The following is a 15,076-nucleotide window of genomic DNA, read 5'->3' as shown; positions in this document are numbered from 1 at the left end:
TCGGGGGGCCTCACCGTGTGTTGTCGGGGGCCTCACCGTGTGTTGTGGGGGCCTCACCGTGTGTTGTCGGGGGGCCTCACCGTGTGTTGTCGGGGGGCCTCACCGTGTGTTGTCGGGGGGGGCCTCACCGTGTGTTGTCGGGGGGGCCTCACCGTGTGTTGTCGGGGGGGCCTCACCGTGTGTTGTCGGGGGCCTCACCGTGTGTTGTCCGGGGGGGCCTCACCGTGTGTTGTCTGGGGGGCCTCACCGTGTGTTGTGTTGCCTCACCGTGTGTTGGGGGGCCTCATCGTGTGTTGTCAGGGGGCCTCATCCTGTGTTGTCAGGGGGCCTCATCCTGTGTTGTCAGGGGGCCTCATCGTGTGTTGTCAGGGGGCCTCACCGTGTGTTGTCTGGGGGGCCTCACCGTGTGTTGTCACTGGGGGCCTCACCGTGTGTTGTCGGGGTGGGCCTCACCGTGTGTTGTCGGGGGGCCTCATCGTGTGTTGTCAGGGGGCCTCATCGTGTGTTGTCAGGGGGGCCTCATCGTGTGTTGTCAGGGGGGCCTCATCGTGTGTTGTCAGGGGGCCTCATCGTGTGTTGTCAGGGGGCCTCATCGTGTGTTGTCAGGGGGGCCTCACCGTGTGTTGTCTGGGGGGGCCTCACCGTGTGTTGTCTGGGGGGCCTCATCGTGTGTATGAGAAAGGGAGACATTTCTTACTTGAGTCGGGGGCAGTTGAGGCCCAGAGCGGTGAGAGAGGCGTCTGTAATGTTACTGCAGCCAGAGATACACAGCATCTGCAGTTTGTGGCACCCCCGACACAGGCTGACCAAGCCATCATCAGTTATCTGCTGTAAACACACACAAAATCATCTGTCACCGGTTTATAAATAAACACACGTTACACACACATTTTCTGTCTTTCAATCCCTATTCCTACACACACACACACACACACACACACACACACACACACACACTCCATCTCTGTCTTACTGAGCAGGTCTGCATGTTGATAGTGGTTAGTTCAGGACAGTGTTTCTGAAGGGGTTTCAGTGCTCCATCCTCCAACTGTAGAGAACACAACACAGAGAAACCAATCACTACTGGCAATCAATACAATCATGTTTACGTGTGTGTGTGTGTGTGTGTGTGTGTGTACCTGTGTGCAGCCACGTAGGAACAGGGCTTGTAGGTTGTTACAGCCCCTGGTCAGAGCCTCGATGCCATCTCTGGTGATTTGGTCACACCACGACAGGTTTAATGTCTCCAACATACTACAGCCATCACTAAGCAGAGACACACAGTTTTCTTACTAAGTATTACACTGTTAGTGTTAAACTGTTAGTATTACACTGTTAGTATTACACTGTTACACTTAGTATTACACTGTTAGTATTACACTGTTACACTGTTAGTATTACACTGTTAGTATTACACTGTTAGTATTACACTGTTACACTTAGTATTACACTGTTAGTATTACACTGTTACACTGTTAGTATTACACTGTTAGTATTACACTGTTAGTATTACACTGTTAGTATTACACTGTTAGTGTTACACTGTTAGTGTTACACTGTTAGTGTTACACTGTTAGTGTTACACTGTTAGTATTACACTGTTAGTGTTACACTGTTACTGTTACACTGTTAGTATTACACTGTTACACTGTTAGTATTACACTGTTAGTATTACACTGTTAGTATTACACTGTTAGTATTACACTGTTAGTATTACACTGTTACACTGTTAGTATTACACTTAGTATTACACTGTTAGTATTACACTGTTACACTGTTAGTATTACACTGTTAGTATTACACTGTTAGTATTACACTGTTAGTATTACACTGTTAGTATTACACTGTTAGTATTACACTGTTAGTATTACACTGTTAGTATTACACTGTTAGTATTACACTGTTACACTGTTAGTATTACACTGTTAGTATTACACTGTCAGTATTACACTGTTACACTGTTAGTATTACACTGTTAGTATTACAGTGTTACACTGTTGTTACACTGTTAGTATTACACTGTTACACTGTTAGTATTACACTGTTAGTATTACAGTGCTACACTGTTAGTGTTACACTGTTAGTGTTACACTGTTAGTGTTACAGTGTTACACTGTTAGTATTACAGTGTTACACTGTTAGTATTACAGTGTTACACTGTTAGTATTACAGTGTTACACTGTTAGTATTACAGTGTTACACTGTTAGTATTACAGTGTTACACTGTTAGTATTACAGTGTTACACTGTTGGTATTACACTGTTACACTGTTGGTATTACACTGTTACACTGTTGGTATTACACTGTTACACTGTTGGTATTACACTGTTACACTGTTGGTATTACACTGTTACACTGTTGGTATTACACTGTTACACTGTTGGTATTACACTGTTACACTGTTGGTATTACACTGTTACACTGTTGGTATTACACTGTTACACTGTTGGTATTACACTGTTACACTGTTAGTATTACACTGTTAGTATTACACTGTTACACTGTTACACTGTTGGTATTACACTGTTAGTGTTACACTGTTAGTATTACAGTGTTACACTGTTAGTATTACACTGTTAGTATTACACTGTTATTACACTGTTAGTATTACAGTGTTACACTGTTAGTATTACACTGTTAGTATTACAGTGTTACACTGTTAGTATTACACTGTTAGTATTACAGTGTTACACTGTTAGTATTACACTGTTAGTATTACAGTGTTACACTGTTAGTATTACACTGTTAGTATTACAGTGTTACACTGTTAGTATTACACTGTTAGTATTACAGTGTTACACTGTTAGTATTACACTGTTAGTATTACAGTGTTACACTGTTAGTATTACACTGTTAGTGTTACACTGTTAGTGTTACACTGTTAGTGTTACACTGTTACACTGTTAGTATTACACTGTTAGTATTACACTGTTAGTATTACAGTGTTACACTGTTAGTATTACACTGTTAGTATTACAGTGTTACACTGTTAGTATTACACTGTTAGTATTACAGTGTTACACTGTTAGTATTACACTGTTAGTATTACAGTGTTACACTGTTAGTATTACACTGTTAGTATTACACTGTTAGTATTACAGTGTTACACTGTTAGTATTACACTGTTAGTATTACAGTGTTACACTGTTAGTATTACACTGTTAGTATTACAGTGTTACACTGTTAGTATTACACTGTTAGTATTACAGTGTTACACTGTTAGTATTACACTGTTAGTATTACAGTGTTACACTGTTAGTATTACACTGTTAGTATTACAGTGTTACACTGTTAGTATTACACTGTTAGTATTACAGTAGTATTACACTGTTACACTGTATTACACTGTTAGTATTACAGTGTTACACTGTTAGTATTACACTGTTAGTATTACAGTGTTACACTGTTAGTATTACACTGTTAGTATTACAGTGTTACACTGTTAGTATTACACTGTTAGTATTACAGTGTTACACTGTTAGTATTACACTGTTAGTATTACAGTGTTACACTGTTAGTGTTACACTGTTAGTGTTACACTGTTAGTGTTACACTGTTACACTGTTAGTATTACACTGTTAGTATTACACTGTTACACTGTTAGTATTACACTGTTAGTATTACAGTGTTACACTGTTAGTATTACAGTGTTACACTGTTAGTATTACAGTGTTACACTGTTAGTATTACACTGTTACACTGTTGGTATTACACTGTTACACTGTTGGTATTACACTGTTACACTGTTGGTATTACACTGTTACACTGTTAGTATTACACTGTTAGTATTACACTGTTACACTGTTAGTATTACACTGTTAGTATTACAGTGTTACACTGTTAGTATTACACTGTTAGTATTACAGTGTTACACTGTTAGTATTACACTGTTAGTATTACAGTGTTACACTGTTAGTATTACACTGTTAGTATTACAGTGTTACACTGTTAGTATTACACTGTTAGTATTACAGTGTTACACTGTTAGTATTACACTGTTAGTATTACAGTGTTACACTGTTAGTGTTACACTGTTAGTGTTACACTGTTAGTGTTACACTGTTACACTGTTGTTACACTGTTAGTATTACACTGTTAGTATTACACTGTTAGTATTACACTGTTACACTGTTAGTATTACACTGTTAGTATTACACTGTTACACTGTTAGTATTACACTGTTAGTATTACACTGTTACACTGTTAGTATTACACTGTTAGTATTACAGTGTTACACTGTTAGTATTACACTGTTAGTAGTGTTACACTGTTAGTATTACACTGTTAGTATTACACTGTTAGTATTACACTGTTAGTGTTACACTGTTAGTGTTACACTGTTAGTGTTACACTGTTAGTGTTACACTGTTAGTATTACACTGTTAGTATTACACTGTTAGTGTTACACTGTTAGTGTTACACTGTTAGTGTTACACTGTTAGTATTACACTGTTAGTATTACACTGTTAGTATTACACTGTTAGTATTACACTGTTAGTATTACACTGTTAGTATTACACTGTTAGTATTACACTGTTAGTATTACACTGTTAGTATTACACTGTTAGTATTACACTGTTAGTATTAGTGTTACACTGTTAGTATTACACTGTTAGTATTACAGTGTTACACTGTTAGTATTACACTGTTAGTATTACACTGTTACACTGTTAGTATTACAGTGTTACACTGTTAGTATTACACTGTTAGTATTACAGTGTTACACTGTTAGTATTACACTGTTAGTATTACACTGTTAGTATTACACTGTTAGTATTACACTGTTAGTATTACACTGTTAGTGTTACACTGTTAGTGTTACACTGTTAGTGTTACACTGTTACACTGTTAGTATTACACTGTTAGTGTTACACTGTTAGTGTTACACTGTTAGTGTTACACTGTTACACTGTTACACTGTTAGTGTTACACTGTTAGTATTACACTGTTAGTATTACACTGTTACACTGTTAGTATTACACTGTTAGTATTGCACTGTTACACTGTTAGTATTACACTGTTACACTGTTAGTATTACACTGTTACACTGTTAGTATTACACTGTTACACTGTTACACTGTTAGTATTACACTGTTAGTGTTACACTGTTAGTGTTACACTGTTAGTGTTACACTGTTAGTGTTACACTGTTACACTGTTAGTATTACACTGTTACACTGTTAGTATTACACTGTTACACTGTTAGTATTACACTGTTACACTGTTAGTATTACACTGTTACACTGTTAGTATTACACTGTTACACTGTTAGTATTACACTGTTACACTGTTAGTATTACAGTGTTATGGTAACCATGAGAGGGGGGATCTGTTGTACCCGGTAATGATACGGTAACCATGGGGGATCTGTTGTACCGGTATTGATACGGTAACCACGTGGGGGGGGGATCTGTTGTACCTGGTAATGATACGGTAACCACGGGGATCTGTTGTACCTGTAATGAATTGTGTTTGTTGTACTGAATCCTAAAGAAACAAACATGTCATTTATTTCTATGTAACTACCATTTTACCCTTCTAGTAAATACCTTGAAATTTCTGGATCCTAAAATAAACCTGCAACCCTTGAGCCTTGGCCAGCAGTAGTGCACTACATAGGGAATACAGTGCTGTTTGGAACACTCACCTGAGAGCTTTGAGGGAGTGGTTGGTAACAGACACACAGGAGGTGAGGTCCAGCTGTTTGAGTTTGCAGCAGAACTTGGAGAGGCTGAGACAGGTGCTGTCTGTGATCTTAGTACAGCCGTTCAGGTTCAACACCTCAATGCTACGGCAGTTCAGGGAAAACGTCCTGCCAGGGGACAGAGTCATCACTGTTATACAAACACCAAAGTCACGGAGAGGTAACTGAATCACGAGGGAAGTGCATCTTTCGCTTTCAAGACGATCGGATGCTTATCTAGAAACATGGGCTCCCGATACAGGAACGATACGTTTTAGTTTGAAACGATTCAGTGCGATTCGGTTTGAATGGGGGAGCGATACGGTTTAGTTTGAAACGATTCAGTCGGGTTTGAATGGGGGAACGAATCGATGCTATACAATGTACTAACATTTTGTTTGCATAAACACATACATTTTCCATTCTAAACTCAAATCTGCTGCTAATGGAACTCATGAACTCGGCCTCCTGAGCTGGATCTGTCTGAGCTGACGTGCGTGCGTGCGTGCGTGCGTGCGAGAGAGCTCAATGCACACATTGCACAATTTCTCTAGAGACAAATCAGATCCAGCCTGAACTGTGAGATGTTGTGGAAGTAGTTGTTTCCAACAGGCCAATATTATACATAGTTTAGCGCATAAAACTTGGTAATTAACAACAATGACCATAATCCATTGCGCATCTACTTGTGCGGTCTGTGTTTCTCTTTCACGCCTGCTACTGAAGAGAGAAGAATGCGTGACCCTGAGGTGATATAGAGAGCAGCTAGCTGTTGCTTAGTGAGGCATCTGAAAATACATACTATCATCAGTGGACTTTTATTAGTGGATTTATTCTGTGTTAAACGTGACAAAGAAATGAACTATGTCCTGAAAACAACGTGTTATGTTTGGGGCAAATCAAACACGACACGTCACGGAGTACCACTCTTCATATTTTCAAGCATGGTGGTGGCTGCATCATGTTATGAGTATGCTTGTCATCAGCAGCCACTAGGGATTTTTTTTAGGATAAAACAGAATAGAGTTAAGCATAGGAAAACCTGGTTCAGTCTTTCCAACAGACACTGGGAGACAAATTCACCTAAACCTAATACACAAGGCCAAATATACACTGGCGTTGCTTACCAAGAGGACATTGAATGTTCCATAGTGGCCTAGTTACAGGTTTGACTTAAATCTATGGCAAGACTTAAATGGCTGTCTAGCAATGATCAAAAACCAACTTGACCGAGCTTGAAGAATTTTAAAAAGAAAAGTGCAAATATTGTACAATCCAGGTGTGCAAATATTTTAGAGACTTACCCAGAAAGACTCACAGCTGTAATCACTGCCAAAAGTGATTCTAACATGTATTGACTCAGGTGTGTGAATACTTATGTAAATTAGATATTTTTGTATTTAATTTTCAATAAAAAAATATTTTTTTTAATTAACACAAAATCATCGTGTGTAGAAGGGTGTTTTTTTAAGGCTGTAACAAAACAACATATGGAATAGGTGAATGGGTATGAATACTTTCTGAAGGTACTGTGTGTCTATGGTGTATGTATGTTATGCATGTATGTACAGGTGAAGTCGGAAGTTTACATAAACGAGTTTCAATGACTCCAACCTAAGTGTTTCAACCATTAACAAACTATAGTTTTGGCAAGTCGGTTAGGACATCTACTTTGTGCATGACACAAGTCATTTTTCCAACAATTGTTTACAGACAGATTATTTCACTTAAAATTCACTTAAACATCGGTGAATCGTTACACCCCTATGAGCCCATCGGTGAATCGTTACACCCCTATGAGCCCATCGGTGAATCGTTACACCCCTATGAGCCCATCGGTGAATCGTTACACCCCTATGAGCCCATCGGTGAATCGTTACACCCCTATGAGCCCATCGGTGAATCGCTACACCCCTATGAGCCCATCGGTGAATCGCTACACCCCTATGAGCCCATCGGTGAATCGCTACACCCCTATGAGCCCATCGGTGAATCGCTACACCCCTATGAGCCCATCGGTGAATCGCTACACCCCTATGAGCCCATCGGTGAATCGCTACACCCCTATGAGCCCATCGGTGAATCGCTACACCCCCTATGAAATCACATTGGTTATACTAAGAGTGAAAGAGGCCCTATGGAGAAGGACTCACTTCATGGATGCGTCTCCCACACTGATACATCCCCTCAAACTCAGCTGCCTCAGGAAGCCTCCACATCGCTTAGAGATGTTCTCCACTACTCTACCCTGAAGAGAGAGACGGAGAGAGAGGCAAAGAGAGAGAGAGAGATCATTTTTAACCAGTCTAATGGTACAATTCAACTTACAAAAAACATGACAAGAGAGATCAAGAGAATGACAGAGAGAGAGTGTGATAGAGCCTGGTGTGACCTATGAATGTGTATATATGTAGGATCAACTCCCCTCACCCTGACCTCTCACCTCTATGTCTGTCTGGAAGTTGAACAGGTCAATCTTCTGCCAGTTACTACCATCCAAGGCCAGGACATTCCACGCCTGAGAAGAGAGAATGAAAGACAGAGAGAGAGTGATGGAAAGAGGAAGAGGGAGAGGAAGAGCGAGTGATGGGTGTGGTCAGTCATACACCGGGGCTGTGCTTAGGAGGCTGAAAAGATTTGGCATGGGCCATCAGATCCTCAAAAAGTTCTACAGCTGCACCATTGAGAGCATCTGGACTGGCTGCATCACCACTTGGCACAGGCATCTGCTTGGTATCTGATTGCAAGGCGCTACAGGGGATGGTGCGTACAGCCCAGTACATCACAGGGGGCCGAGCTCCCTGCCATCCAGGACTTCTATACCAAGCAGTGTCAGAGGAAGGCCTTAAAAATAGTTGAAGACTCAAGCCACCCAAGTTACAGACTGTTCTATCTGTTCCTGCACGGCAAGCGGTACCAATGCCCCAAGCGGTACCAATGCCCCAAGCGGTACCAATGCACCAAGCCTGGTACCAATGCACCAAGCCTGGAACCAACAGAAGCCTGAACAGCGTCTACCCCCACGCCATAATACGACTAACTAGTTAACCCCCACGCCATAATACGACTAACTAGTTAACCCCCACGCCATAATACGACTAACTAGTTAACCCCCACGCCATAATACGACTAACTAGTTAACCCCCACGCCATAATATGACTAACTAGTTAACCCCCACGCCATAATATGACTAACTAGTTAACCCCACGCCATAATACTACTAACTAGTGAACCCCACGCCATAATACTACTAACTAGTGAACCCCACGCCATAATACTACTAACTAGTGAACCCCAAGCCATAATACTACTAACTAGTGAACCCCAAGCCATAATACTACTAACTAGTGAACCCCAAGCCATAATACTACTAACTAGTGAACCCCACGCCATAATACTACTAACTAGTTCACCAAATAGCTACCTGTACTATATGAATTGAACTCTTTTGACTCATCACATACACTGCTGTTACTGTCTATTATCTATCCTTTACCCCTACCTACAGTATACTGCTGTTACTGTCTATTATCTATCCTTTACCCCTACCTACAGTATACTGCTGTTACTGTCTATTATCTATCCTGTTGTTTAGTCACTTTACCCCTACCTATATGTACATATCTACCTCAATTACCTCGTACCCCTGCACATCGACTCGATTCTGGTACCTCGTGTATTTTGCCTAGTTATCATTACTCATTGTGTATTTATTCCGGGAATTATATATTTTTTCTCTATTTTTCTCTCTGTGTTGTTGGAAAGGGCCGTGAGTAAGCATTTAGTTATTCTACACCTGTTGTTTACAAAGCATGTGACAAATAAGATTTGATTTCAGTTGGGAAAGTTGAGCACAATGTGGAACCTTGACAACTGACTGAAATCACATTGAGTAGTTATGATACCTGTATCGGTGTGCCTTACCTTGGACACCTGGGCACACCTGCACAATGTGATCACATCCAGGTTGGAGAAGATTCTGCAGAGAGAGAAGGAGCATTCGTATAGTTTTACAAAGAGACTGGCCAGTCAATTTAGCAAAAGGCCAATTGAGTTAGCATGTAGCTATTAGCCAACAGGGGTAAGCCAATTGGTCAGCTCACACAGACAGTTCCTCCTGTTCCTATCAGACTGTAGTTATAAACCCCCCCCCCCCACAAAACCTCCCACAGTCAGGAAACTAGCACTTCCCATTAGTCCCTCATGGACAGAGACAAATGCTGTGTGTGTGTGTGTGTGTGTGTGTGGTCAGATGGGGCAAAGTAACAGAGCACATGTCATGTACACACACCTCATTGATCAGTGGAGCAGCTGACCAATCAGACAAGAGTTGATCGATCGTCTCTGACGACTGGCTGATGAGTGTGACAGAGGCCATTGTACACTTTAATCATGCATACTTGGTTCCATCACACACACACACACACAATCCTGTTTGTGTGTTCTAGACAGCACCTTCAGAAAATATTCCTACCCCTAGACATAGTCCACATGTTGTTGTATCACAGCCTGAATTAAACATGTATTTAAAAGAGACACACAATATCCCATAATGACAAAGTAAAAATATGGTTTAGAAAATGTATTGAAAATGGAATACAGAAATCTCGTTTACATAAGTATTCACACCCTTCGAGAGTGATTACAGCTGTGAGTCTTCCTGTTGAGTGAATACATTGAATCCTTCATTCCCTCCATACTGGTCCACATAGCTAAACAACAACAACAACAACAACTGCTGCTCCCCGGGCACTGATGACGTCGATTACAGCCTCCCGGACCTTTCTGATTCAGAGGGGGGTTTGGGGTTAAATGAGGAACACACATTTCAGTTGAATGCATTCAGTTGTACAACTGACTAGTTAATCCCCCTTTACCTTCCCTTTTAAAACAGTGAAGAGTTTAATGGCTGTGATAGGAGAAAAGTGAGGATGGCTCAACAACATTGTAGTTACTCCACTATACTAACCTAAATGACAGTTAAAAGGAATCCTGCACAGAACGACAATATTCCGAAAACACATGTCCTGTTTGCAACACTAAAGTTAAACGGACAAAAAATGTGGCAAATCAATCAACTTTTTGTCCTGAATACAAAGTGTTATGTTTGGAGAAACGATCAACCGAGTACCGCTTTTCATATTTTAAATGACCATCTCATCTCATCTGTACCCCACACATACAGATAATTGTAGTGGTCCTTCAGTCGAGCAGTGAATTTCAAACACAGATTAGACCAGGGAGGTTTTCCAATGCTTCGCAAACAAGGGCACCTATTGGTAGATGGGTAAAAAGAAAAAAAAAACAAGACATTGAATATCCCTTTGAAGTTATTGCACTCTGCTGAAGTTATTGCACTCTGGTGAAGTTATTGCACTCTGGTGAAGTTATTGCACTCTGGTGAAGTTATTGCACTCTGGTGAAGTTATTGCACTCTGGTGAAGTTATTGCACTCTGGTGAAGTTATTGCACTCTGGTGAAGTTATTGCACTCTGGTGAAGTTATTGCACTCTGGTGAAGTTATTGCACTCTGGTGAAGTTATTGCACTCTGGTGAAGTTATTGCACCCTGGTGAAGTTATTGCACTCTGGTGAAGTTATTGCACTCTGGTGAAGTTATTGCACTCTGGTGAAGTTATTGCACTCTGGTGAAGTTATTGCACTCTGGTGAAGTTATTGCACTCTGGTGAAGTTATTGCACTCTGGTGAAGTTATTGCACTTTGGATGGTGTATCAATACACCGAGGTCATTATACACCTAACTCAGTTGCCGGAGAGGAAGGGAGTTCACCCTGAGGCCAATAGCAGGTCACCTAGCGGTGCAGAGTGTTGGGCCAGTAACCGAAAGATCGCTTGTTCAAATCCCCCGAGCTGACTAGGTGAAAAAAAAAATCTGCCGTTCTGCTATTGAGCAAGGCAGTTAACGTTGACATCACTTAGCAGACGCTCCTATCCCGAGCGATTTAAAAGTAAACGTAAAAAAACCTCCCTGGTCTAATCTGTGTTTGAAATTCACTGGTCGACTGAGGGACCTTAGAGATAATTGTATGTGTGGGGTACGGAGATGAGGGACCTTACAGATAATTGTATGTGTGGGGTACAGAGATGAGGGACCTTACAGATAATTGTATGTGTGGGGTAAAGAGATGAGGGACCTTACAGATAATTGTATGTGTGGGGTAAAGAGATGAGGTAGTCATTCAGAAGTCCTGTTAAACACTATTCCACGCAATTTATTTAATTATTCACATTTCTACTCTAACTTATTTTGGAAAGCCATAACAAAAAGGTGTTCAACACTTATTGACTCAAGACATTTCAGCTTTTAATGAATTCATTTGTATTAAAAAAACTTTGTTCAAACAAAATTCTACTTGGACATTATGGTGTATTGTGTGTAGGTCAGTGACACATCATCGTTATTTATTTTACCTTTATTTAACCAGGTAGGCTAGTTGAGAACAAGTTCTCATTTACAACTGCGACCTGGCCAAGATAAAGCATAGCAGTGTGAACAGACAACACAGAGTTACACATGTGGTAATCCACACAACAACATGTGGACTGAGTCTAGGGGTGTGAACACTTTCTGAAGGCTCGGTGTGTGTTGTTTGTGCTATAAATAGCCTCTGTGGGAAATTCCGCAGTGCTCAGCTCCAGCTGTGTGAACTTCAGACAGACAGAACCCACCTATATACACCATTATGACAGTGTGTGTGTGTGTGTGTGTTAGACAGTGATCTCAGATTAGTAGGGTTACATACAGCCTCTGAAGGACGCTATGATGCTCTGTAGGTCGCATAGCTAGTAGACATTTCAAAGGTGACACACACACAACTAACCACTCAAGGTCAACCGTCTGGTCAAGGTCAACAGTCTGGTCAAGGTCAACAGTCTGGTCAAGGTCAACAGTCTGCTAAGTGAGGCCAGCAGTGTCCTTTTTTAATAAGTTACCCTCACACTTTAAGCCCTGGGGCGAGCACTCAGGTGTGTGTGTGTGTGTGTGTGTGTGTGTAACTAACCTGAGCAGCAGCTCCTTGGGAAGCTTCTTGTTAATGGGAGCTTCATCGCTGTTGGAAAACACCTAGAGAGAGAATCAACATCCACATCAGAGCCACTGTCACCTTGGTAACAAGCACCCAATAGAACTCAGACACAGACACACACACACACACAGGACACACACACACACACACACACACACACACACACACACACACACACACGAGAGAGATATAGAGAGTCCGCTGAGACACCAAACATTGATTTAGGAATGTTAAGAGTTACAGCTACATAAACAGCCCCTAGCAACACAATTGAACACTGTTACCGAGAGAGAATGGGAACGAGAGAGGAAGGAATGCTAACGAGAGGGAGTAGCCTAATTTACTGGTGAAGATTCAGAAGAGAGGGACATTAGATATTTTTTTGGGGGGGGGATCCCCATTACATTAGCCGACTGCAATGGTGACAGCAAGTCTTCCTGGGGTCCATAATGAAAAATAAACTACAGACAAAAATACTCTATAATTTACATCATTTTAAAAACATTAACAAACATTACAACTAGGGTCAAATAGGGGAGAGGCGTTGTGTTGTGAGGTGTTTCATTTGTTTGTTTTTTTTAAAGTAAATTTAGCTGTTTGAGTCATTTGAGAAGGAAGGGATTTTCATGTGATCATGGCTCTGTATAATAATGTAATGCCTTGAATTCGTTCTGGATTTGGGGACTGTGAAGAGACCCCTGGTGGCATGTCTGATGGGGTATGTATTAGAGGTCGACCGATTAATCGGAATGGCCGATTAATTAGGGCCGATTTCAAGTCTTCATAACAATCGGAAATCGGTATTTTTCATGTAGAGTGTGGAATCATCTGCAGACATAGTCACTCTAGCTTTGTGTAAGATCAGTGGCAAATCATTTGTAAAAATAGTGAAGAGTAATGGCCCAAGGCAACTGCCCTGAGGGTCACCGCACTGTACATATCTGATGTCACAAAAAATTCCCACTGAAGAACACACTCTGGGTTCTATTGGTTGAATAGGCCTAACTCTCCGACCAGGTGATGGCAGGTCATGTACAGTCATAGCAAGTGAGTTTCTTTAATAACAATGTATGATCAATAACATTAAAGGCTGCACTGAAATCTGACAATACAGCCCCAACCTCAGGGCCCTCCAACCTCAGGGCCCTCCAACCTCAGGGCCCTCCAACCTCAGGGCCCTCCAACCTCAGGGCAGGGCCCTCCAACCTCAGGGCAGGGCCCTCCAACCTCAGGGCAGGGCCCTCCAACCTCAGGGCCCTCCAACCTCAGGGCCCTCCAACCTCAGGGCCCTCCAACCTCTGGGCCCTCCAACCTCTGGGCCCTCCAACCTCTGGGCCCTCCAACCTCTGGGGGCCCTCCAACCTCTGGGCCCTCCAACCTCTGGGCCCTCAACCTCTGGGCCCTCCAACCTCTGGGCCCTCCAACCTCTGGGCCCTCCAACCTCTGGGCCCTCCAACCTCCAACCTCAGGGCCCTCCAACCTCCAACCTCAGGGCCCTCCAACCTCAGGGCCCTCCAACCTCAGGGCCCTCCAACCTCAGGGCCCTCCAACCTCAGGGCCCTCCAACCTCAGGGCCCTCCAACCTCAGGGCCCTCAAAATGGGCTGTGCATTTTTATTTTATTTTTACTTTGCTGTTTATCCTTTTGGTCTTTCATTCAAAATATTCACACAAAAAAATAACCTTTAACTGAAGCAAAATTATTGAAAAAAAATACATGTGAAATATGTTTTTCTCTGCAACATATGCCAGACTTGGCACCCCTAGAAAGTTGAGTAAAATCTAACTGAAGTATATTCCCCATTCACATGACGTTTAAGTTCACGTGAGTGATTAGGAACACTTCTGTTTCTGTTTCACTGGGGTATAAATACGAGGTGACACACAAGCCAAGTTTCCATAGTCATCCATTACTATGGGACAGACCCAAGAATACAGTAATGCTGTCCGACAAAAAGTTATTGAGCTGCACGTCAGGAAATGGCTATAAGAAAATAGCTCAAATGGTTGAAAATGGCCATTTTCACCATCAGGACAATAATTAAAAAGTTTAAAGCAACTGGAGATGTTAACTATCAGCCTGGAAGAGGAAGTGGGTCAATATAGATCCCACGCACAGTGAGGAGGATGGTTCGAGTGGCCAAAAAAAATCTCCAAGGATCACACTGGAGAATCGTAGATGTTGGGGGGTCAGAAAGTCTCAAACTACACAACCACAAGTTTGGGAGGGTTTCCAAAAAAGCCTTTGCTGTCATCAAACAACAAACTCAAGCGCCTACAGTCAACCAAACGTTACTGGACCGGGTTCTATAGTCAACCAAACGTTACTGGACCGGGTTCTAAAGTCA

At 41.8% G+C, this 15,076-nt stretch overlaps 1 protein-coding gene across 2 annotated transcripts in view; it reads right to left on the bottom strand.

Annotated features, from left to right (window-relative positions):
• LOC112229491 (F-box/LRR-repeat protein 2) overlaps window positions 1-15,076 on the bottom strand; it is a 28,549-nt gene that overhangs the window by 3,250 nt on the left and 10,223 nt on the right. Inside the window, exons 2-9 of one of the 2 annotated variants that reach the window (XM_042310282.1) lie at window positions 12,706-12,767; window positions 9,609-9,663; window positions 8,127-8,201; window positions 7,837-7,931; window positions 5,648-5,812; window positions 1,140-1,266; window positions 974-1,048; window positions 698-825 (exon numbers count right to left, since the gene is read on the bottom strand). In XM_042310282.1, the coding sequence (XP_042166216.1) occupies window positions 698-825; window positions 974-1,048; window positions 1,140-1,266; window positions 5,648-5,812; window positions 7,837-7,931; window positions 8,127-8,201; window positions 9,609-9,663; window positions 12,706-12,767 (782 nt within the window). Of the gene's footprint in view, window positions 1-697; window positions 829-973; window positions 1,049-1,139; window positions 1,267-5,647; window positions 5,813-7,836; window positions 7,932-8,126; window positions 8,202-9,608; window positions 9,664-12,705; window positions 12,768-15,076 lie in introns of both variants that reach the window. The other variant, XM_042310281.1, reaches the window with a different exon arrangement.

This window comes from Oncorhynchus tshawytscha, linkage group LG31 (assembly GCF_018296145.1).
Source record: "Oncorhynchus tshawytscha isolate Ot180627B linkage group LG31, Otsh_v2.0, whole genome shotgun sequence".
In the NCBI taxonomy this organism is placed as follows: domain Eukaryota; kingdom Metazoa; phylum Chordata; class Actinopteri; order Salmoniformes; family Salmonidae; genus Oncorhynchus; species Oncorhynchus tshawytscha.
This window is presented reverse-complemented; position numbering and strand designations above follow the sequence as displayed.